General features: G+C 38.0%; 6 protein-coding genes across 8 annotated transcripts in view; 4 read left to right on the top strand and 2 right to left on the bottom strand.

Moving 5' to 3' along the window:
- Positions 1 to 1,336: 1,336 nt before the first annotated feature.
- Positions 1,337 to 2,169, bottom strand: mRpL14 (mitochondrial ribosomal protein L14). 2 transcript variants are annotated; one of them, XM_065488329.1, is made up of 3 exons: positions 2,026 to 2,169; positions 1,731 to 1,973; positions 1,337 to 1,644 (listed from the first exon to the last, which is right to left on the bottom strand). In XM_065488329.1, the coding sequence occupies exons 2-3, from the start codon at positions 1,936 to 1,938 to the stop codon at positions 1,391 to 1,393; spliced, it is 462 nt and encodes a 153-aa protein (XP_065344401.1). In that variant the 5' UTR covers positions 1,939 to 1,973; positions 2,026 to 2,169; the 3' UTR covers positions 1,337 to 1,390. The 2 variants fall into 2 exon arrangements, with proteins under 2 accessions (XP_065344401.1, XP_065344402.1); XM_065488330.1 differs by having other exon boundaries at positions 1,731 to 1,947; positions 2,026 to 2,163.
- A 2,310-nt stretch (positions 2,170 to 4,479) lies between these two features.
- On the top strand, positions 4,480 to 5,634 carry LOC135942549 (uncharacterized). Its single transcript, XM_065488705.1, has 3 exons — positions 4,480 to 4,603; positions 5,071 to 5,404; positions 5,463 to 5,634. The coding sequence occupies exons 2-3, from the start codon at positions 5,072 to 5,074 to the stop codon at positions 5,547 to 5,549; spliced, it is 420 nt and encodes a 139-aa protein (XP_065344777.1). The 5' UTR covers positions 4,480 to 4,603; position 5,071; the 3' UTR covers positions 5,550 to 5,634.
- Positions 5,635 to 6,279: 645 nt separating this feature from the next.
- LOC135941775 (uncharacterized) lies at positions 6,280 to 9,707 on the top strand. Of its 2 annotated transcripts, none has more exons than XM_065487493.1 (3): positions 6,280 to 6,362; positions 9,143 to 9,476; positions 9,535 to 9,707. In XM_065487493.1, exons 2-3 carry the CDS (start codon positions 9,144 to 9,146, stop codon positions 9,619 to 9,621), a joined length of 420 nt encoding a protein of 139 aa, XP_065343565.1. In that variant the 5' UTR covers positions 6,280 to 6,362; position 9,143; the 3' UTR covers positions 9,622 to 9,707. The 2 variants fall into 2 exon arrangements, with proteins under 2 accessions (XP_065343565.1, XP_065343566.1); XM_065487494.1 differs by lacking the exon at positions 6,280 to 6,362 and adding an exon at positions 8,255 to 8,379.
- LOC135941772 (uncharacterized) overlaps positions 9,708 to 24,278 on the bottom strand; it is a 73,818-nt gene continuing 59,247 nt past the window's right edge. Inside the window, exons 5-7 of the mRNA XM_065487488.1 lie at positions 11,615 to 11,776; positions 10,179 to 10,390; positions 9,708 to 10,121 (exon numbers count right to left, since the gene is read on the bottom strand). Coding sequence (XP_065343560.1) covers positions 10,046 to 10,121; positions 10,179 to 10,390; positions 11,615 to 11,776 — 450 coding nt within the window. The 3' untranslated portion in view covers positions 9,708 to 10,045. The remainder of the gene's footprint in view (positions 10,122 to 10,178; positions 10,391 to 11,614; positions 11,777 to 24,278) is intronic.
- Positions 12,920 to 15,784, top strand: LOC135944311 (uncharacterized). The gene is made up of 2 exons (XM_065491156.1): positions 12,920 to 13,394; positions 14,853 to 15,784. Exons 1-2 carry the CDS (start codon positions 13,162 to 13,164, stop codon positions 15,313 to 15,315), a joined length of 696 nt encoding a protein of 231 aa, XP_065347228.1. The 5' UTR covers positions 12,920 to 13,161; the 3' UTR covers positions 15,316 to 15,784.
- Positions 17,370 to 18,548, top strand: LOC135943657 (uncharacterized). Its single transcript, XM_065490306.1, has 2 exons — positions 17,370 to 17,531; positions 17,967 to 18,548. Exons 1-2 carry the CDS (start codon positions 17,385 to 17,387, stop codon positions 18,225 to 18,227), a joined length of 408 nt encoding a protein of 135 aa, XP_065346378.1. The 5' UTR covers positions 17,370 to 17,384; the 3' UTR covers positions 18,228 to 18,548.

Here is a 24,278-nt window from a genome sequence, read left to right as displayed (position 1 = left end):
CCGACGTCTTCAATGCACCTGTTGCGTCTTGGAGCAGCGACCACGGAGCCTCTCTTGTTGCTTCTCCCAATTATTCAGTTAGTTAGGAGAGAACTCGCTCGCTCGTTCGCTATCGCCTGCTTTTACCCTGAATCCTAAAACTTAGAAAATTCAGACTGATATTTTTGCTTATATTTTATAAATATTGCCTAGTATTGCAATAATTTTTATGTTTAAGAATTAAAAGAATGTAAGGTTAATTTTGAGCATCTAAATTCTTGATCGATTAATATGATCTTTTCTAACCTCTTTAAAAGCTATAAATCATAATGCAGTTTTTAATTCCTTTATGTTATAATAATTAAAGTAGCACAGAAAATTTGAAATCCTAAGTCAAGTGTAAGCTAATTTTTAACCCCAAAAACTTTGTAAAGTATAACTACACCTTTACTCAAAAAGGTCAATATTAAATAATGCCATCGTCACAGTTTTGCCTAGATAGTTTCAGAGGATTGAAATAAAAACCAGATTCGAATTTTTATTTTAAACCAGTACAATACTAAAATTATTAGTTTCTAGTTAATATCAAAATATAGAGCTTTTTCTCATTGGAAGAAAAAAATAATTATAATCATTGCACTCTCCAAATAATTTAATTTGACGAGTTTTATATGGAGCTCGAAGGGAGTGAAATCACTATAAACCATATTATAGTGTCTTGGCTGGGGGAAAAACAGCGATTTCACTCACTCTCTCAGAGCTCCAAAACTCTTTAAATTAACTTTTTTTGGAAAGTGCCAAGATTTTTGCCCAACGAGAACAAAGTTTTAAATTTTGAGAAAAACTAGAAACTAATAATTTTAGTGTTGTTTATGCCTAGTTTCTTTAGTAAAAATAACCATTCTAATTTTGAGGTTTAATTAAAACGATTTTACAACGGCTACACCTGCAGCTAGGCGAACAAATACGCATAAAAGGATAAAAAATTGGAGAAATTCTATAAAAAAATTATTTCAAACGCACTTGCACCGAATAGCAGCTGTTTTAGTCCGGCAAGTCTCGTTCCACAGTATTTTAACTCCAAATCATAGTTCATGCCCCAGTAATAGCTGCGATCAGATTGAAAACGTCCGCCTGCACTCATCTCAGAGTGCAAATATCAGAAACAAGCAATGAAATTGACAAATTCGCAACTCGCACGTCAAAAATTCAATAATTATTTCATGCTTGAGCTATTTTCAAAGATTGAAATTTTCTCCTAATATCACGAAACTATTTTATTGAGAAATCAGCGCAATGAGTGCTTGAAAACCTAATACAAATTTTTGGTTTAAATTCCAACAATTTATTTTAATATATATATATTAAACACTAAACTTGGCTAAAAGTGTCATATTGTCTTGGGCACTGATCAGACAAATTTGGTGGCAATCGCGAGCAGTTTGGTGTAGTCGGCTCCTTTGGCGATGGTTTTCTTCCTCAGGATGGTTCGCAGAAGGTTTGGAATGGGTACATGTATCCGAGTGCCGAGCGGTGAGCCGTTGTCGTCAATGAGGACGACGTTGTTGCTGTCGAACTTAGGCACCATCGCTTGCTGCGTCTGTTTGCACCCCACAATGATGCCCTTCTTTTTCTCGCCCTTTATCGCCACCATCACTTTGTCTCCTGGAATGGCCAAAAATTAATTAGTTTCAATTTTAATTAGTTTTCATTTAAAATGATTTAAATTTATTTTGCAGGAGAAAACAAACCTATCGTTCCAACGCCGGTCTTATTGTAAACGTGAAAGATTTTTGGTGGTTTGCCCTCTGCCATGGCTCTCTTTCCTATTTCACTGTTGTCTACCACCCTCAGCCGACTTAAAAGATGAAGTTGATCATTTAATCCGGTCGTGTGAAAACCTCTGCTGGCAATTTTTTGTCCAATTTCACTTAGATTTCTTAAGCCGTTGCGAAACATTTTTGCTGCCTGCTACACGCTCTTGTTAGAACACACTACAAAAGACAAAATTAAAAATATAAATCTTCTAAAAATCATGGCACTTACAAAACGTTTCCACCGCTGAAATGTTTCGTTTTGAAAGGCAGTAATAATTAATGTGCTTCGCAAACTACAGAACTATACCAAAAATAAAATCTGGATTTTTATGGCAATGTTTTGCTGGGTTCTCAATCACATGGATGGGTGGGCGTTGACGTAGCGGTTTAACCAACCAAACAGACCAGCAGGAGAGTTGGGTATGGTTCTCTCATTGACTACTAGATGGCACTTATAACGTTACGTTGTGAATTCGGGTCAATGTGGAGTGGATTGTTCGCGCGAGGGGAATTTTCGTTAATAATGTAGCGTGAAGCTATATAGTCGCAATTAAAAGGATTAAGAGGATAAAATTCATATTTATGTCTATCTTTTCAAATGAGGATAATTTGTATGAACAAGAGCAACTTTTATTTAGTAACAAATAACCACAATAATTGTTTATTACATCTTTAAACTAATATAATTTGGACAATTTTATTAAAGCATAGAACTATGGAAGTGATGAAATTTAGATAATACGTACACCGGAGAATACTTTGAAAAAGGAATCAGCAAGATAAACAAAAATCCCAAAAATGATAAACTCAAACAGATTCAAATTAATATAAATTGGGGATTTAGATGTTCAATCAATTTAGCTCATAAAAAATAAAAAAATACCTAATTAGATATAAATGTTTTCCTTGCCCCATGACAAATTTGCAAATTTGAAGATCGCAAATGGGGCGTTCCCCATCTTAAAAATTCCCGAAAATCGAATTGTGTGAATGTAAGGTGGACTGTAGCTCTTGACCGAGTTTGGTTATCACCTCGAAATTTTCAACGTCTATATCCTTGTTTTCTGAACATGTTTCCAATTTACAAAAAATTCGCAGGTCGAAGGTCAAGGTTACCTTTTGAGACCATTTTTTTAAAATTCAAAATTAAAGGGATGATAGAACCCTTACATTTTTTGTGGTTCAGAGCTGATTTGTAGCCCTTGAAATTCTGCACAAGCTCGCCAAGTTCAAAGGTGCAACTGGGCACTGGCAATTAGAGATGGTCCAAGCCCGCAATATCAAAAAATTCCAATGCAGCTAATAGGTACAGGATCATGCCTGGAATTCAAAACCGCCCCTTAGTTTAAATTTTGTTTCCCTTACGGCGGCGCCGAGATCACCAAGATCGACTACGAGGTGCTGGTCGGCAGTAACTACTCGTGGGTGGGCCACCATCCCAGCGCCCCGCTACCGGGCAACGTCGTCCACGGGGGCAATCGATTCTTTGAAGGTCGAATTAGGTAAAGTGGATTGCTCATAAAAAAATTAAAAATTATAATATCATTGAAAAATCACACTTATCGCGGGTCGACTTATTATGTTAAATCACGGCAGGTCATTGAAAAATTGAGAGGCAATAAGTGACCAAAAGAGGCAATTTTCTTTTGATAGAGGGCTGCATGATTTCCAGCGTCTGCTTGATCTTGGTTCTGCTGGTCTTCTCAGTCTCTTGCGTTCGAAGTTATAGATAGATTGCTGCTGAATTTTCTCTTAAAGGACACCAGATTGCTTCATCTATCTATTGAAGTCCTTACGGGTTAAACGATCTGATTATCAGAAGCTATGGGAAATTTAAAGTTTTTATTTTTGATAAAAAAAAAACAAGGCAAATCAATGCCATTTCAAATTTAAATTAAATTGAATCATAGAAAAAGCGACGTTATAGGATGCATGTGGTAAAAATTTCTTATTTAACCTCGTCCTGTTTTTAAGTTTTGTCTTTTGGCTCATTTCTAAATTTCCTGAATCACTTTTATTTGACAAGGATGTTTTGACACACTGAAGGATTCCCTGTGCTGGTCACTGATAAAAGTGCATAACATATTTACCTCAAAGTGTTTTTTAACCATCTTCATGTCATTCACGTAACACATTTGAAAAATAATTATTTGTTTAGCTGAGAAATTCGACGAAGGAAAATGATTTAAAAAATACATAGAGAATATGTCCACTGTCGTAAATTGCTAGCTTTAGCATCTTTCCAGTGGCTTTAGGGATAAATTTCTGACGTTTGAATAAGACCTCGGCGCGAGGAGGCGAAAAGAAGGCTACGATTAGGCTCAAAAGCGCTTCTGATCTGCGGCCACTCGGGCCCCAAATTATCCGGGACCTGGTGAGCTTGAAGTTCACGGAATATGCTTGAGCAGAGATTTTGAAAAAGCGTAGTTTTGGCAAAGGAAAACGCGTTTGTAAACAAAAAGACCCGTAAGAATTATTTTTTAATCGATATCGATGGATTAAATTTATCTCTCGGATACTAAATCAGCGTTAAGCTTTTTCGAAGAACATCGAGAGCATCCTGTTTTAGTGTCTGGATTTCACAAAACAAAAAGTTCATATATGTCTGGAAAGTTTGGGAGGAAGTACGTGTTTTCATGTATGATTTTACTTTGACTTCGAATGTTGTTAAATGTCAAACCACTGTTTCCTCTTTCGTGGTCGAAATGAATGGGTTACTGAAGCGTACATAAAGAGCGGATTTGTTCGTAAAGACACATTCTGACAATCTTCTTTGTTTTGTACAAAAGGAAAACCAACTAGATCAAGTAAGTACAAACCTATTTTCTCTTGTCTATGGGGATTATTTTTCACTCTCTGAGTAATGGCCAACTTTGTCTGCTGCATTGTAAAAAAATATGTTTATTCTTTAGGGATGCATGATTTAATTATTTAGATTGTTTTTAAGTATGGTTTAAATGGCTTGAATTGCACGATTTGTGTCCATTGAATAGTCCCGCAACGATTGGAAGCACAGAAAAAATTGTCGATCGTCAGTATTTCATCTAATAGATTTGTTTAATTTTCATCTAAGTCAATAAACATCTAAATTATAGATTTTTAATTGATTATCTGACTTGGGATTTATAGACAAAAAAGGAAACCGTGTTTTGTATTGCAGTCATTTTCAATAATCTATTGAACGTTAATTAATACCACAAAAATCCCCTTTGAATTTATTTGAACTTTCCATAATTTTCGGAATGTTACCAAATAGAAAAATCTTGGATTGCAGAATGGGCGAGTGGCAGATCGCATCTGGCGGCAGCGTGCCAGACAACGCTTTCCGCGCTGGATCCGATGGAAGCCCTGTGTACGTGATCAGGGCGTGGCATGAGGGCGACCTGCTGCCCGGCAAACTGGCCAGCGGCAGTGCCTATGTCCCGTACGGCGGCGCCGAGATCAAGAAGGACGACTACGAGGTGCTGGTCGGCAGTAACTACTCGTGGGTGGGCCACCACCCCAGCGCCCCGCTGCCGGGCAACGCCGTCCCCGGAGGACAAACGTCCAGCGGCGAAACCCTCTATATCGCCCACGTCAGCATCGACGGCGTCGACGTTATAGGAAAGGTAAGTGTTTTTGTATTTGCTTTTTATCAGGGTAATTAAAAAGGTCGATGATCTGCAGGTCCACTTCTCGCACGGAAAGGCCTACATTCCCTACTTTGGAAAGGAGCTCAGCTATGAAAACTTCGAAATTCTGGTGAGAAATTAAATGCAGAGGACTGCATCTCCTGAACACTCGATCAAAACAAAAAACTGTTCGTTACGATGAAATAAAATTGGATTGATAAAGATGACGAATTTAGTTTTATTAAAAAAATGGATATGAATCGCAGGTTCCTTTTTTTGGAACACAAATAAAAAGTACGTGAAAAGCTTTTGCAATATTACAATTTTGACTGATGAAATTATATTAAGTATATTTTACATTTTAAGGTTAGGAATTGTAAATTTTTTAGTTTCAACGAAAAGGGGAAGCGTGTGTTTTGTTCGAGTGGAATTGGTCCAATAGAAATTGACCCGAAATATAATTTGTAATAAAGAAAAGCTATCTAAAAACGTCTCTAAAAAGAACTGAATTTTGCTTTTGTATTTTTTGCATTCTTCAGGACCAATTTCCGAATCGAGAAAATTCGTTTTCCTCAAATTGGATTTGGACAAAATCATATTATGCTACCCCGAAAAATGCGACTATTTTAGTTGGTTTTTATTCTACTTTGAGGTCACTAAACATTTTTGCTGAAAACGGTGATGAATTAACTTTAATATGATCACTGGATGTTTGATTTAACACTGAATTAGGTTTATGATTCACTTACCCCTTGGGAGGGTTCAATTTATTGGAAAACTGTCGGAGACGAGTATATCACACGCTTGGTGCGACTGCAGCTGGATGGTGGCGCCACGCTGTGGTAGCCCTTTCATGGGTTTACTGAAACGTATAAAGAGCAAATTTTTTACGACAAGCCACATTCTGACAGTTGCTTCTTTTTTATACAAAAGGACAACCAAAACTAGATCAAGGGTAACTAAAACATTTTTTCTCTTGCCCTAAAGGACTATTTTTCACTCTCTGAGTAATGGATAACTATAGGGCTGTGAATTTTAAACGATTTTCGGGAAAAATGTCAACTAATTTTAGACGGGTTTTTGGATAAATTTAGACGGTTTAGACAATTTTATTTATTTCTATTTTCCAATGCAAAATACTCTATTACTATGTTAAAAATTCAATGGAAAATTACCATTTCTATTACTAATTAGTCTTTTTCCACGGTGAGCCATAGATAGACGGCGAGAAAAGTGAGAAAATGGGAATTTATCGAATATCGTTGTTTTTGCAACTCCAAATCTCGGGTTCGAACCATTAGAATTTAAAAAAACTACCCCTCGCGTTGGAATTTTGTCTCAACCTGCCCTGACGATGTTTGGAAAACCCCATTTTCTCTTCGCGCAACCGCTATTATTTTGAAAGTTTGAGGCAAAAAAAATGTAAGCATACCACTGGAAAGCTCGTTTATTTTGCAAGAAAATCATATGCTTAACATGAGGGGTTACAGATCCTCATATTTATTAATAAAAAACACTATGTGATGAGAAATTAAATGTAACTGATGATGACGAAAGTTACATAAGTCACTCTCACAGAGCATGTTCCGTGGCATACATACTCGTACACAGAAAAAAAGGCACTTAAATTTATTGAAATTGTTATTCAGAAAAAAACATTCCTGGAATAACCCAGGAATATCCTTGGAGAAGAATTATTTTCTGCCTCTTGGATTAACCCTGGGTTATTCTTGGAACAATATTTTGGATAACCTTTCGATTATTCTTTGAGCAACTTTAAGCGTGACATAAGTTATCCCTGAATTATTTTTTAAAGTTGACCCTAGATTGTTCCTAGAGAAAAACCCTGAAATACTATTAATAATTTTATTTTTTTTTGCTTTTATTTAGGATTATTGATTTAAATAGCAAACTTTATTCTTTATTACTTAAAATATAGCATAATTTATTTTCATCCAAACAATTACATACATATTAGGAAAAATATGGAAAAATTAGAGTTTCCGCCGGGCTACACAACTCGCCAGCTCCTATGAGACTCTCATAATACTTTTATGTTGGATTCTCATAAGTACTATGGCGGGTAGTGAATGGAGCCCGGCAGAAACTGAAATTTTTCTTATGTACAAAATTTTCTAACACGCCGGTATCGTTTATCTTGAGGCCTAACTCAAAACTGAGGATCGCGGCAGCCGTTGGCAAATAATAAGCGTCCGACGCGTCCTTGTATAGCAGAGCAGATAACCAGCCGATCCAGGCAATCCGTCTGAACCGCCGGCCGTCCGTTTGTCCTTCACTATTATCACTGTCTTTAACCTTTAACCTTGGCGTCTAGCGATGTCCGTTAAAACACTTAGAACTTAAACTTTGAACGGCCGTTGACACACACACGATTTAATTAATATTTCATACTGTTAAAGAATATTTTTTCAAGAATATTTTACCACGAAATTGTCAGAAAAGACGGTTTTAGCCGAATTTAGACGGTAATTAAGCAGTTTTAGACGATTTTAAGTCTGGTTCAGCATAAAATTGCATGATTTGTGCACAACCGTCTAAAATTTGAATGGTTTATTAATTTTTTTTTGTTTTTTGCATAAAATTGAGCAAACATCAAATTTATTCATTGCTTTTTCATTTGGTTCTTCTCATTTTTGGTGTGGAACATTTAGTTTTAAAGTAATCTTTATTATGGTTCTGCGGGGTTATTTTGCCCCATACATTGCCATATCCAGACAAAATAATATCAGTTTGAACATAATTGTTTAAAAGAGAGATGATTCAATATTTCTTGAAATACTGTGTTCTTTTAAAAATTCTTTGAAAGCACTTTGGTTTCCGTCGAAACACAAATTCGGCGGAAGATTGTTCCAGAGGTGGTAGCTTTGCACTTGAAAACAGTTTACGGGAACTTCAACACTTATAAATGGGGCCAGCAGTTTCATTTGATGCGCTCTTGTCCTGCCAAAAAGGTTTACATCGTACATTTTGGCTGCTAAATGGTACAGATAAGGCGGAAAATTTTTATTCAGAATTTTGTGTGTCTGCACTATAACACGTGCAGATTTCTCCTATCAACTACATTTAATATTTGACATTTTTTATAGAGAGCAGACAGCTTTTGGCCACGTTTGACATTATAAATACATATAACGAATTACATTATTCTGCAGCATATTTCATTGACAGGTACTGAGATTACAACACACAATATCACCATAGTAAAATGGGGCAGGATTAAGCTCTTAGCAAGTTGTACTCTTATTTTCTCTGGGGTTACGCTTCTAAATTTTTGTAAGTTTTTTAAGGTGCCGTAAACTCTTTGAAAAATTCGCGAAACTTGGCCATGCCAAGGAGAGGGTTTTATCAAAAACGATGCCTAGGTTTTTCACATTTTCGCTGAACTGGAATTCAACCTCTCTCAACTCAATCTCATCGCTAAATTGAATTTCATTGTCTTTAATTTTAACTTTACCGATTGAATCGAGCTGTACGCGGGAGTGAACATTTTTTTGTACACTTTTTTGTGTTTACATTTTTTTATTATTATTTTTCAATTAATTTCCTTGGTCTGGAATTTATAGACACACACAAATGCGTACTACTGCCGTTCTTTACTGTAGTCATTTACAATAATTTTGTTAACATTGAATACCACAAGAATCCCCTTTTGAATTTATTTTGACCTTCCATAATATTCGGAATGGTGCCAAAATAATAAATCTTGGATTGCAGAATGGGCGAGTGGCAGGGCGCATCTTGCGGCCACGCGCCGGGCAATGCTTTCTACGCCGGAAACGACAGAGGCCCAGTGTACGTGGGCAGGGCGCATCACAAGTGCGACCTGCTGCCCGGCAAAGTGTGCAGAGGCAAAGCCTATTTCCCGTACGGGGGCGAAGAGATCACGAAGATCGACTACGAGGTGCTGGTCGGCAGTAACTACTCCTGGGTGGGCCACCATCCCAGCGCCCCGCTACCGGGCAACGTCGTCCATGGAGGCCACACGTCCAGCGGCGAAACCCTCTACGTCGCCAAAGTCAGCCGCGACGGCGTTGACGTTGTGGGAAAGGTTCGCATTTTTTTATTTGATTTTTATCAGGGTAATTAAAAAGGTCGATGATCTGCAGGTCCATCTCTCGCACGGAAGGGCCTACTTACCCTTCGACGGAAAGGAGCACGGCTATGAAAACTACAATATTCTGGTGAAAAATTAAATGCAAAGGACTGCATCTCCTAAACACTCAGTCAATATAAAACACTGTTTGTTTGGATGAAATAAAATTGGATTATTCAATTATAATTTAACTTTTTATTTCAAAATAACGAATATGGATCACACGGTCCTTTTTTGGAAAATAGAATTGTGTATAAAAGCATTTTTGCATTACAATTATGTGACAAATAAAATTAAATTAAACAGACTCATATTTTAAAGTAGGGAATTCATTTTCGACAAAAAAGGGGACGGATGCTCTTTCGTTTGAATGGTATTTTGCCCGGAATAAATTTTTCGACATAGAATTTGTTTAGTGAAAGCTATAGAGAGATTTTTTGGACTAATTCCCAACACTGTTTTAATGGGTGAAATGGCCCCTGGAATTAAAAAAATTGCAGCAGAAATCCCATTCGCATCCTCTTTTACGAATCTCGGTTTGCGTTTCCACGCGGGTAGAAGGACAGGCTGGTCTCCAGCCGGCTCATAATTTCAGTCAGCCTGCAATAATCACTCAGTCAAACAAAGTCTTTTGTCGCACTAATCGTAAGTCCAGACCTGATTTCCAATGAGCCGTTTTGCGTCGGCGTTCCTGTGGTTGGCCGACTTTGCAGCAGCCTCTGTTTGATTCTGCGTGACAGCAAATAAAGCGTCTCAAACCATGGCGCCAAAGAGGCCGTTGGCGCTGGACTATCTGAGGGGTCGCAGCCACCGACTTGTAGCAGGTCGGCTGTTTCAAACAGTTGCCGAGCGATTTCGTGGAGCAGCACCTGGGATTTTTAAAATCGCGACATTTGAAAAAAGAATTAAAATGGCTTGTTTGAGCGTCTGAATCAAAATCGACAATTTTGTTTATTTCACTGCAAAATTTTTAAATGATCCATATTTTCAAAGTGAACTTTTCACTCGGTCCACCATAATCAGAAAGGAAATTCATGAAGAGATGGCGCCTGTAATTATTTTCATTCAATTACTTCAGTTTAAAAACCACTCCCCTCTGAATGAAGAATATGTTCGAAAATTCTGTGACGAAACTGCGTTTTCTTTGCTAGAGATTTCTCAGCTTATGAATGAAAAAAACTACCATTTTTATCAGGTCATCAAAGCAAGTTCACGTTGGGAACATTAATTTCTGACTTTCATTTTATGGTATTTTCTAAAATTACAGTCCCAAGGAATTTAATAAATAGATGATTTTGTCAATAAAATTGCATCTCAATTTATATGAAAACCACCATTAATATTGAATGAAGAACATTTTTCCTAAATTGAAATATCACGTTCTTAAAAAAGAACGTGAACAGCGAGGAAGAAAAGCAATCAATCTAATCAAGCAGCAGATTGAAAGCATCACTTTTCGCCGCGTGTCTTTCTCCACGCAGCACAATGTGTACCAAATAACACACGCGGCAATAAAATGAGGCATCGCAGTGAAAAACTTTTGACCGGCAAGTGACTCAAACGTTAAAATTTGCTTTTTCCATGCCTCGCGGATTGAGACACCACTATTATTATTTTTTCCTGTGACCATCTACTTATTTTAAATTCTATGCTAAATAAAAAAATATGTAGATCAAACGCGAAATTCGAGCTGCAAGCAATCATTTCTAATTTTAAAATGGATCGAGTCATACACATAAATAAATATCACGTAGAGTGAAATGCTGAAAAGAATTGGATGGATAAAAAATAAGACGCTGCGGTCAGATTAGATCATGTGTGGCTTTTGAAAAAATTCAATCAGCTTCATTTCCTTAACTTAAATTATTCAGAGCGTAAAAATAAAAGTTAAATCTGTGTTTAAATTAAAGGAGTTTCACAATGTGCTTTTTCCTGTGTTTGAAATTGTTATTTATAAGTTCATTTTATATCGGCAGTCATTCCCAAGAATCACATTTATCAGAGGATGATCTTTCCGAAATTTTTGAATTCTGCTCAGTTGTCAATTATTATTCTGGCACAATTGTGAAAAACGGAATACACGCGCTGCTTACATAGTAGGCACGCTGAGAACGGGTGCTGAGGTCGGCGAGAGCGCCGACCGCACCCTCCAGCTGGCCGAGTCTCAGGTCACGCACCCTGACCTCACGTTTCAGCGCGGAAAGCCGCTTGCGCAGCTTGGCCACCGTTTTGCTTCTTCTGCCGCTTTTTGGCTTCTGCAACAGAAAATCGCGAATTAAATTGCGGAGGAAGGAACAAAACTGAAAGTGGAGATAATCGCGTGCATCGCGCCCGTCTCTCCGCTGGTCAAACAAATGGGTCGTCGTCTTTTTGTGGCCGAGCACAAAGTGCTTGACGAGCGTGCGAAACGCGCCTTTTTCTCTCTCTCCTGTTTTCACGCCTTATCCGATCGGCCGTAAAATTACATTTTCACTTGCATGTGTTTCATTTGTAATGACTAACATGTAAAAGTTTCGATTATTTACAAATAATGCATATTAGGAATAATGAAATTAATGTAGTCAAAATATTACAATATTTTGCAATTATTTATATTTAATATATTGAATTAGGTGGTTTTTAAGCTATTTCTTAACTTAGAAAGTTAAGGTTTTGAAATTATAAGTGTTTTATTTATTTATTTTTATGAAAGGGCTTTTATTACTAGAAGATCTTCCTATTAAAGGAAATTATTATCTACGATCGCAAATATACAAATAACCTTATTAAATCTTACATAGAAACTCTTAAGGATTTGATTGAATGATTGAATATGCGTAGTCTAATGTGTAGACTTTGTTTGACAAATCGGATTGTTGGGTCGTTTTTAACCATCCAGAAACATAGTTAGAGTTTAGTTTTGCCCAATAAATTTGCGAATAGGATATTAACAGTTCAAGATAGCATTTTTATTATTTTCTGGAACGTCACACATGACCCACCCATCGATTTGTCTCATTTAACAGTGTATATAAACCAAATTTCAGCTAAATTTAGGAAAACCATATTTTTAAGTAGTTTTTTGGCAACTTTTTTAAAATCTCCAAAACTTGTTAAAATCGAAAACACACGTTAGGAAAAATCTGTGTAAAATTCAATGATATTTGACACAAACGTCGAATTCTAAGAGTTTCCATTTTAAATGATAAAATAAAAATTAAGGATTTACTGCACGAGAGCTTGTTTGGATCTCTGCCACTATTTTCTAACTTTTAAATATTAAAAATATCCGATAAAAATCGAGCTAGGCTGCTTAGCTGCTATAACCAGCCAAAAATAATTCGAAGCAAAAAAGGGAAAAATTGAGGATCAACAGTGCATCTAATCCCCGATATTTCACGTTATTATTCGCCTATCTATTTCTGTCTGATCGTTACAAAGGGCAGGGACCGCGACGTTCTAATCGCGAGAAAAAGCCGCCGCGTCTAGCATTGGCAGGCGCGGATCATTTCACGCTTGCCCGACGCCGCCGAAGAAAAGAGTCACACTGCATCATCTGGATCTCCGTTCGTTCTCGAATTATTTTTTTCGTTCCTTTCATCGCTCCTTTCTCTCGGCATAAAAGCGTGCGGTGCACGGCGGCGCCGACCATTTCGACGCCATGCGAGCACCCGTGTTGGTGGCGCTAATCGCGGCGCTGCTGGTGACGCAGTGCAGCGCGGCCGGCGAGGGCCTCATCTCCAGGGTCATGGCCAGCGTCTGGGACGTCGTCTTCCGCAGCTTCGCCGAAGCCTCCGGTTACAAAGTTGAGGCCCTGCCGCCTCCGCCGCCCAAGAAGAAGCAGTCTGAGGAAAAGGTCGCGGTTGTCCACACCACCAGCAAAAGCTTTCACACGTGAGCCCAAAAATGATATTTTCCCTGTCTCTTTAGCTCTTAGGCATGATTCAAACAAAGGAGTTTATATATTTATTTATTTATTTATTATTTCAAAGGCCATGTAATTAAAACTTTTCAGACTTTTGTTAATAGTTAAAATGGTTTCTCATATAATTTTAAACGGTGTGTTTTACACTGACTGTGTTAAAACAAAACAAAGACAAATGATTGCCGATAGAGATGGTTTTAAATTACCTTTAAGGGCAGTGTTGCATTTTTTTAACAGGATTATTAATACTGCAAAAACCCATAAAATCCTTGTTTTCAATGCATAGACTAATTAATCCCTAAGGATTCGATTGGTGCACAATGTAGAGAATAATGATAGATGATAAAAATTTGATGAGCTGCTCATTGTAGAGCCAACAATTCTAACAATTTTCAACTCATGCCAACCACTTTAAATTGCTGTTACAAAAACAATTAAAACTGTGGGTTTAATGTCAAGTAATTTAAATGCAGTGGATTTGATATTTTTGAATTCTTAGAGATGACTGGAAAGATTTAAAACCACTGTCTTTTCTTTAACAAATTAATATTTTTGTAAACAGGATTTTAGAGGAAATGAAAAATGAAAATTTAAATTGCACATTTTTTATTCCGGTTAATAATATACGCACAAAGTTTTTATTCATTTGAAAGTGAACCTTCCCGGAGAGAGCAAAAACTTGCAAATCTAAAAAAATAAAAATAATGGCGTTCTGTAAATTTTCAAAAACTTTGCTAGTTTTACATTAAAAACAGTAAAAATTTTGTTAATTTAGAATGTCTTTATTGTACGTAAATGTTTTTTATTTATTTGGCCGAGATTATTATTGTAGATTTCAAGAGGGAAAGAGAATTATAAAAATTAAAAATTTATGTTTCTTTTTTTCTACCCCTCTTTTTTTAATAAAATATACGAATTTACAAAACTTATGGGCAGGTGGTTTAAAATGTATCCGCGGTTGTCTCTAAACATATATAAAATACACTCGATTTTAACTTCTTAACATTCAATATTCAAGTTTAATCACCGATCTACACTTATCAGTTGAAATGACAAAAGTTTTGCAAAATTGCCTAAAGCAGGTTAGTTCAAAACCATCTCAATCGGACTTCAGTTTGACTTTGATTTGTAAAAAAGTCAACTAAAAATAACAGTGTAAATTAAAATTTGTCAATTTAAAATGAAGAAATTTTTATGTATCTGAAACATTAAATAAACGGCCCTAATTATGATTTTATCAGTGCTTGTTGTTGAACAAACACGAAAAATGCAAATTATTATTTTAATAACAATAGACCAAACTTCCTGTTTTTCCTATTATTTTTATCATTTAATTTTAGGCTTTTTAATTAATATAACAAACCGCAGCTTTAATTGTATCACATTCGCCATCGCTCAGGTGCTAATTGGATTCAATCTAAATTTAGCACGACAGAGCGAGTAGTGACCATGACCGAGACCTTCACATCGTCTGATGACGACACATCCGCTCCTCATCCGCCCTTCAACTACTATCACAGCGAGGAACACTCCAGCCACTGGCCCGATAAAGAAGACGACCACAGGCACGCAAAAGACGACGACGACAACAATGACGACAACAACGACAACAGCGGCGGCGGCGGCGGCGACGCCGATAAGGAAGATGCTAAGGAGAAGGAGGCCGAGGAGTCGAGGCGGATGAAAATAAAGCCGCTCAAAGTCACCAAAAGAATCAAAAGCCAGCGCGGCGGCACGGAGGAGAAGATCACTTTCCGACACATTGACAAGCAAGGGCCCAAGAAGGCGGCCAAAAGCGAACCTTTAGTCATCAAATTGCTCAGTCCCACGCCCACCAAGAAGCCCACGCTGCACGACTCCTGGCCGTCAGTTTGGCACGGCGCTCATTGACCAAGAATTCAAAATTTAGTCAAAATCTGATTTTTTTACTTGAATAAAAAATTAAAAAAATACACAAACGCAAACCACAGATTCATTTTGTAATTTAGATATGAATATTTATGTTTATTTTGCTCGAGAATTTTTACTGACCTTAGGAGTGCAGTTTCCATGCAGCCTGTCGTCAGAAGCCATTGACCCCTAGCTTAAAATGCGCATCATCACATCGCCTTTCAAAAAGAAGTGCATCTCGCTCCATTACTCACGAAAACATAGCGCGTCAGTGACAACGCATTTCATCTTATATTTTCATCCACGCAGCTGTGATAACGCGTTTAGTTATTTTAGTAATAATATTTCTGCTCCTCCCCTGACATTGAGTGTTTCCATTTTTGCTCTTCGCGTGTGTGAAATTGAGTGTGAATGTAACTTTTCCTCCGCTGAATGTGTATGAGGACATTAAAACAATTTGAAATCTGCACTCGCCTGGCGTTTATCTCTCTAATCCCGAATCCCAAATCAGGAAAACGGCGGCCAAACGGAACCGAATTCTCGTTTTGTTCGTTAGCAATTCCATCAGAAACGGCCTTGATTTTCGACATGAAGCCCGTGATAAAAACACGTCGGCGATTTGCACTTTTGTAATTTAATTAGCTGCTTATGCAACTTTTGCACATAAATTATAATTCAGGAATGCGCTCGCTCGCTCGCTCACTCGCACGGCGCGCGGAATAAAATTGTCGCAAGTGCGCGAGCCAGTGAGATCAGCGCCTTTTATTTGCGTTTTTTTCTGAGCTGAATCTCAATTTGGCGCGCGATTTTCTCTGCGCACACACATTGTCGACGGACAAACAGAATTCAAGTCTCGTCCAGCAGGCGGAAATTTTTCTTTTTCTTGGCCGCCTTCCAAATCTCGGCGCTGTTTACAGCGTTCCGTACGCGTCTTTTTTTTTCTGCCCTCGTGTCTACGGGGCGCTAGATTTTCCCATTTGCAAACTGCGCAAAATGGTTGGACCGGCGAGTGGCCGAATGGTCAATCATTAGATTATTTAACATATCTTCGCCCTTGGTGACAATAACCTTGCATAACTACGAGGTGTCGGTCGCAAAATCGGTCGCGTCTCGTTATGGCCGCCGCGCGCAGCAATAATTAATAAATCGTTTGTTGTGCAGCAGCTGATTGAAATTCCGCACGCCGCCCTATGTTTTCTTTCTACTATACGTTGACCAATTTCATTTCCAAAGTTCCGCCGACGAAACCGACACCATAAACTTGACCTTCGCTTGCGTCACTCTCGTAAGTGTCGCACTCGCACAGCCGCGACCCCCAAATTCCCATCTAGAGGCGAGAAACAATGACCGGCCCTTGCTCGCACCCGCATCCTAAACCGTCCATTGTGTTGATGATGAGGAATTGTTTTGCTTACTTTTATCTATCAAATTAAATTGTAAAACTTCAATATTAAAATAAAAACCTTTTATTCGAATTATAAATAAATATATTTAGCATATACTGACTCTATTTTTCCCCAGTTCAAATATAATTTAAAAATTTTTAAATTAATAAAAATTCTATGAAAATAGTTTGATATTAGATTAAATTTTAAAAATCCTTGTATCTTTTAAAAGCACGCCAGATGATTCAACAATTTAATATAATTAAAAATTAGCTGTCTAGCGTAGCCGTAATAAACCTAGGATGTTATTCGTTGTGTATAATACTATGTCAGTGTTAACAAAATTGAGCACCTCACGGAACCTGAATGTCAAAAAAACCCTAGGTCGAAAAAAATTGGAAATATAGAGATTAATCTCCAATACACCACCAACCTTTGAAAGATGGCATTCATGCAAAATTAACTAGAACAATATGCTCATTAATAAGATTGCTATTTTATAAAACCTAATAAAAAAAGAAATAATCTTAAAAATAATGTAAGACTGTGAATTACATCACAGTCGTATGGTGTATGAATTGATTTGGAATTTAAAAGAGTCATTACAAGAGTTGAATGAATGGGATTTGGCTGAAGGATTTTTCCATTTCGTTCCCACGTGGTGGAGGGAATCCCTTTGGAAGGATGGACCTTTGGGCGTACCTGAGCGGCATTCGGAAGGAGGCTCAGGGTGCCTATAAAAAGAACCTGCCAAGGCGGCACTCGTTGTCAATCGCTCACAGCGTACGCAGAAGCACAAGAGAAAAAATGAAGTCAGCGCCTCTTCTCCTGGTCAGTCTCATTTTATTATTCTTTTACACTCTCAGGTCGTTTAATATTTATTTAAAAATTTAAACGGTTCGAAATTAAGTTAAGCATAATTTTTTAATTATTCTATTGGCTTCTTTAATTGAGTTTTTTCCTAATTATTATTATTATATGCACCATTTTTATAAAAACAATTTAAAAAATAATTGGTAGGCTAGACATAAATTATCTGACTTAATTTGAATTTTAAGATTTAAATATAATTTTTATCACTAATCATAATTTAATAATTGCAAAGCAACTACGATTTTTTTTATTTCGGTCTGATATTTTTTATTGTAGCTTCACTATTCAAAGATAAACAAAAGATATATTTTAGAGGAACTCTCGCTGTTTTCGAAATAATTTCTCCATTATTTTAATCAAACAATTAATTCGTAAATCATTTCATAATTTTAGTTGGTCGTGGTGGCCGTGGTCGCATCGCTCGCAGAAGGGGCGCCTTCGCCCCCGAGCAGGAGCCAGGTGGAGAGCATCCCTGCCGAGAAGCACACGGGCGGTGCCAAGGAGAAGCGAGGCGCGCTGGTGCTGGGCTCGTACGGCGGCTACCCAGCATACTACCCGTCCTACTACCACTACTCCTACTCTTACCCCTACTCCTACCCCTACGCCTACACGTACCCCTACGGATACCACCCGTCTTACTACTACTACGGCTGAGCTGAGCACCGCACCCTGGCCGCCCTCCCCTCCGAGCAGAGTGCCCTCCGCTTCCGAGGAGAGGGGAGGTGAAGAGGGCGACCCTCACCCCCTCCGACTGTTGATTGATTCGGACTGTTGATTGAGAAAACGTTTCGCCGCACCGAGCTCAATATTTATGCATTAGATTAGCGTGTCGCTTATAGTGATTGCCCCTTGACCCTTTCCTGAACCCCCCTCCCCTGATTGCTGTTGTATCATACACGAAAGATATAAAAGGAACACAAACAAAGATCACAGCCAGTACGCACAATAAAAGATGCCAGTTATGAGCACGTAAAAGGTTGATGTTTCAATCAATTTATTCCCAAGAAGCTTGACGGCTGGCAATCCGCTCTACTTGCCTGCGTGGCAGGTTGCCAGACTACAAAGAATGAAATTAATCGTAAATTTTTCTAAACCAACCGCGACACATCATATTAGTATGTGCCGTTCGATCTCCTTTGAGAAATTAAGTCTGAAAAGCAATTTGAAAAGAATTTGATTGAGTAAAGCAGGGGCAGATGCTAATATATTATTAAATGAATTGCGTGTCTAGTCGCGACAGCAAAGTGTGAGAGAATGCCATGCATGCATGCGCGAAGCAGAGAATAAAAGACAATGTGTTCACGAGTGATTTTGCTGTTGCTTCATCCTCGATCGGGATACACAGCGCGGCTTGCGTCATCCCTGCCTCAACGCGAAAAATCACGACTCTAATTGGAATTGAAAAACCAAAACAAATAAAATCACGATTTGTTTGTTGCTTTTTTCTTTCTTACAATTGAAACCATTGAAACTGTTGCATTTCATTTTCTTCGCTGCGCCACAAAAGGCCAAAAGAATTTCCACGCGAGAGCAATAAGAAGACAATCACTCGCTAAATTATATGCCGCTTGAATTGTTTATGCCAACTGCGTCTCCGAATCCAAGCAGACGCCTAGTCTCAACCGATTCTTCAGAATTGTCCGTTTGCAATGCTGGTGAAAATTTATTCTGAGAGGAATGTGCGGCTCTAATCTAATCATTTATTGTTTAAACAAAAGCATATTTTATTTTTTATTTGTGGAAGACAAAATTAAATTTTCCCTATCCACTTTAAATCTGCTCTAAACAAATGTTTTCGTTAAAATTTGCAAGAAATTCGCCTGCAAAGTTGGCATGCTTATCAATTGTTGAAAGCTGTCTCTGTATTAAAAGCATACTTATTGTTAATTTCGCCAGAAAGTAAAATTAATATGATTATTTGCCCTCTGTTAAATGGAGAGAAGTTAAACGAGAGGAATTAAAATTAAGCGAAAAATAAATGGCAAAACCTTTTAACATTTCGATTAATTTAGCAAATTCAGAATTTCAACAATTACTTGGTCTTAATTATTGCATTTGGCTAATAATAAGATGATAACTAAAACTAACGATTTGACCGAGTGTGTAAGAGGATTAATACTGCAAACCTCCGGATAATGAGGCCAATGCATAAACAAATCTCTGAGGGCCCAGTTAAAGCTAGAATTGACCTAGTAGTAGCGTAAATTTTTGGAGAAAAGTGGGTGCACATTAGCTTTTCAAAATAGTGAGGACTTAATTGTCTCTCTTTTTGAAATCTTATTGGATGGATCCCATCCCAACGAGAGGAAACGAAATCTGTTAAGAAAATACAGTCAATATTAAATAAACACTCTTAATTTTGGAATAAACTGGAAATTCGATAAGTGTCTAAGTTTGCCAAAAATTTAACAACAATTTTCAATTCTTACCCGTAATGATCTACTTTAATTGTAGTAACTAATTAAAATTAATTTCAATTGTTACCTGCCTTGTATCCATTCACTTTTAATATATAGATTCGAGCAAATTATATTGATGGACATTTAATTAAAGAATATATTATACTACTAATGTATGCTGGACTTGATTTAATAAGGATTTACGGATGACTGTAGAATAGCCAGCATTACGACAAAGCGTATAAAAAAATGTTTTGTATATTTATCTGTTGTGTTCTGAATGTGGGGAGGTGTGGAGCATAGTTGCTCTGCTGATCCGCAATAAAATCACTTTGAATCTAAAAAAATCAGTAGATATTTCATCATCATTATTTTATCATTAAAAATAAATTCGATTTTTGATATTTTCGTAGATAAAAACAACATTGGAAAATTGATGTAATTGGTTTTAATTTGACTGCACTGAAACGATTGGATATAAGCGAAAGTAATCACAGTGCTGACTCATAAAGCGGATTAGTCAACGCCGCAATACTAAATTTTTATTGGACTGGCTCTATATTAAGGCGTTGCCATAAGTAACAAGAAGTACGAAAATTAGGCTCAATAACTATCCCACAGTCGTGAGCGACCTTACGAAAATATGGCGATTGGAAACCGACAAATTAGTCAAAGCTCAATACAATTACGGCGCAATTGCGCGCCCACGTTCCGTACGAGGAGTCGTTACTGCCAAATTAGCGCAGAAATTAGTCATGAGAGAGATTTATTTACGGCATCCAGTCTTCTCGTTCTCGGCGCGGCATCGTGACCGTCGTCAATTTCTGCATTTTTCAGCCCAATTTTCGCGCCGCTATCTGGGACAGTCGTGCCTTTTACTCCCGGCCGGCTAGGCGCGCACGCCCGCCCTCAGCTCCTGCACACCAAACGCAAAAAAAGATCTGCTTTAAAACAGATCAAGATCGCTCGCGCGCGCGAGTTATTGGTGCAATCACGATCGATACCAATTTTCCGCGTCGTTTGCGGTTTCCACGATCACCAGAGGACATTCGATGGTTGTGCAACCGCGAGATTGTGATTTTGTCAAAACAAAGTAATATTATGCCCGCGTGGAATAAATTAATCACGGGGCGTTCGTTAATAAATAATTTTCCATCGGTGCAGCAATAAATTTGATCGCGCACCGCGATTTCAGAAAAAGGAGGCGAACCAGCTTCAGCTTCAGAGTGTTTTCGAATTTGGTCGCTCGCTCGCTCTTGACTGGAGATATTTAAAAGCTCGTCGGCGCGCACCTGCATGACCAGCCGAAGAAATATATAGCGCAACGCGTCGAGCCTTTAATTGAGCGGCCGCACTTCAGCCGTTGCTGTAAAGTGATGCATTTCAGGCAGGTGAGAAAAGCACTTTCAAACTTAATTTCGTCCAGAGCACAGCAATGTCTGAGTTAGCTGCGCGTTGTAACACGCCGGATTTGTGTCTCATATTTGTGTTCATTAGCGCTTAATTTCAAACATGAAAGAAGGCTGAAGGCGAAGGGTAGAGAAAAATTAAAAAATTAAAATGAAATATTCAAATTTATTTGATCATTTTTGGAAAAAACAGCTCTTGTTACAAATTTCTGTAGAAGGGGAAAATTTTAAAACTTGTCAATTGTATTTTTGCTGCAGTAAATATTTCTTCTGATAAAATATATTGAATTTTAGAGGAAATCAAATGCACGTTACATGGATTTTAAGTGGCAGCATAAAATCTGCCAACTGTAAATTGTGATTTGTTATTCTGCTTTAAATGAGAACGCGCCCGGAAGCCACACAGCACCGTTAAACAGTTCGCTGCGAGAAGAATTGATTTATCAGATATGAAAACACAGCCAAGCCGCGTTTAAATTGTCGAGAAAAATTGCAAAACTGGATTCCAATTATTGCAGCTTCAATAAATTTTGATTGTTGCATATAAGATGAGACACTCCACAACCACTAATAAACTTGCCAAAGACAAATAATATGCTCGATGCACTTCGTTGTCCTGTTAAATATACACACGTACTAACCTTTTTGTAATTTGGTAAAAAAAAACGAGGGAACCTTTTTTGTACAAATGTCAGATATAAATTTTCAGTTCAGCCAGGCAGGCCTCATCAGCAGAACTTTACCTCTGAAACAAAATTCATAGCTTCAGAGAATTTTGAATCTGCGATCGTGTAAACCGTCCGCCTACAAACGTCTGAAAAAAGAGAACGAGTAACGAAAATCGTGACAATCTCTTAGCTCGCATCTCCCTCTATGATTGGAAATCCCCTCTTGCAACAATTCGTCTAAGCCGAAAATTCCATCTTATTTTCAAAAAGTGAGATATTGCTCCTGTTATCACTAGCAAGAAAAAATTATAAAAGCGGGGGAGTACAAATTTTAACCGATTTTTTTGTGAGCAAACTTAAATAATTGACCGATTTTTTATATTTGTTTTCAAAATCTTTCTGTGTCTTTACCTATGAAAATTTTCGATAATTTATGAGTTAATGACATCTGATGCAGTTTAAACTGCAAAATTCATAATTTTGTGGGCCCTGTGTCACCCTGAGCCTCTTTGCTTTTCGTCGCATTATTGCTTTCCTATCGACAAGTAGACAAAACCAATAATAATTTACTGTTTATGGAAATCCCCAAAGGATAGATCAAAATGTCTCTATTGGTGACCTTGACCCAGTTTACTTTAAAAACCAGTGCTCATAATATTTCTTCCGTTTTTCATTGAGCAAGAAGAGGTTCTCACCGGTTTAATTAGCTCGTAGTGGATCTTCAAGTTTTCAGGTCTTGCGAAACATTGCCAAGAAATAATTAGAAATCTTAGTTTCGACTGATTTAAAAGGAGCCAGAAATTCCAGGTTATTTTTTCACTCACTCAGCGCGTTGCCCAACATTTAAATTGGAATTTTCCAGTGCGGATTAAAACGGCTCTAATGGCACAAGGGGCGACGTCGCTACACGTCAAAGCCGAGAGCGAGGTGCCGGATTATTAGAATACAAAAAGAACGAGTTTGCTAATTATGCATGGCGCGCGGCGCGGGATTGACAAGTGACGGAAGAGTGTGTGTGTGTGTATGATGTGTGTTTTGGAAATTCGGCTTCGTGCTGCTTGCTCAACGCGCGCGCGAGAGACGCACTTGCGCTTGTTTTTATCGCGCGGAGAGTACGAGTTACCGCGCGCCAGACCGGTTTTTCGTTCAATTTTGCTTTGGTAAAAATAAATACGAGCGGGGAATTCTCGCAAAGCGGCGAATACCTCTGAAACCACCGGTGAAAGTGCTCCACATTTGGATGCAACAACGACTTCTTTCTTTTATTTCCCCTGGCTGCCACCGCCGCGCTAACTCACACACAACACGTTAAAAAGTATAATGTTACGCTCATTTGCAACATCTTAGCATAAATTTGCGTGGCGAAACGAATAAAAATATGAGCTGTGTGTTTACAAAAAAGCGTTTATCGTCTGGTTCCAAGAAGAAAAAAACAGACAACCGGGAAATCTAAAGTGTTTAAAAAAGCGGCCTAGCGCGATTGCAGTTGCGGAGCAGCAGCAACCTATCATTAGTCTAGCTTCTTTTTGTTTTATCTCGCGCAGCGATCGATCGACCGTGCATGAGTTATGGCTCTGTGCAAATAAAAAGTTGTTTGGTCACGCGAACAGCAACCTTTCATACTCAAAACCTGATATGCCGAGGAAAAAACGCGATCGGAACCCTTGGAAATTTCAACTTCTGTGCCAATGATAATTGCCAAGCAGAAATATAATATTTATAATTCAATTAAGCGCACTTGAATCGTAATATTGAGAAACTCGCGTGTGCAATTTTGCTTTCTTGTCAAGGTGACAGACGGATTTGGATTTTTGCTGAACAGACTTGGACGATTTGCTCTGGGAATCGCATTGTTCAATCGCAATTATTTTGCATAAGGCACAAGGCTCGCAATTTCCACGCAAATTGTTCAGATTTTGCTTGGATATGACGTCAATTACGACCTTTTCTGCGATTGCCGAATTCCGCGTGACCCTGTGAAAGGTTCCTTACCCTGCACGGGAAGGTCGAGATCGGATCTCGCACTTGAATTGATTTTGCATAAAATGCTCGAGAGCGAAATTGTCAAGTCGGCTCTAAGGTAGCACACATAAATTCTGTATGGAAGTGGATGCGCGTAAATGCCCAGCGCTGCTGAGCAACCTTTCTCAAGGACATCCGCTAATTCCGCGTTCACTTATTAAATATTTGGCAACAGTAAATCTTACAATGAATTGTGGGCTTTTGCAG

Source organism: Cloeon dipterum, chromosome 4 (assembly GCF_949628265.1).
Source record: "Cloeon dipterum chromosome 4, ieCloDipt1.1, whole genome shotgun sequence".
Taxonomy (NCBI): Eukaryota; Metazoa; Arthropoda; class Insecta; order Ephemeroptera; family Baetidae; genus Cloeon; species Cloeon dipterum.
Note: the sequence above shows the minus strand (reverse complement) of the source record. Positions and strands in the feature narration are given on the sequence as shown.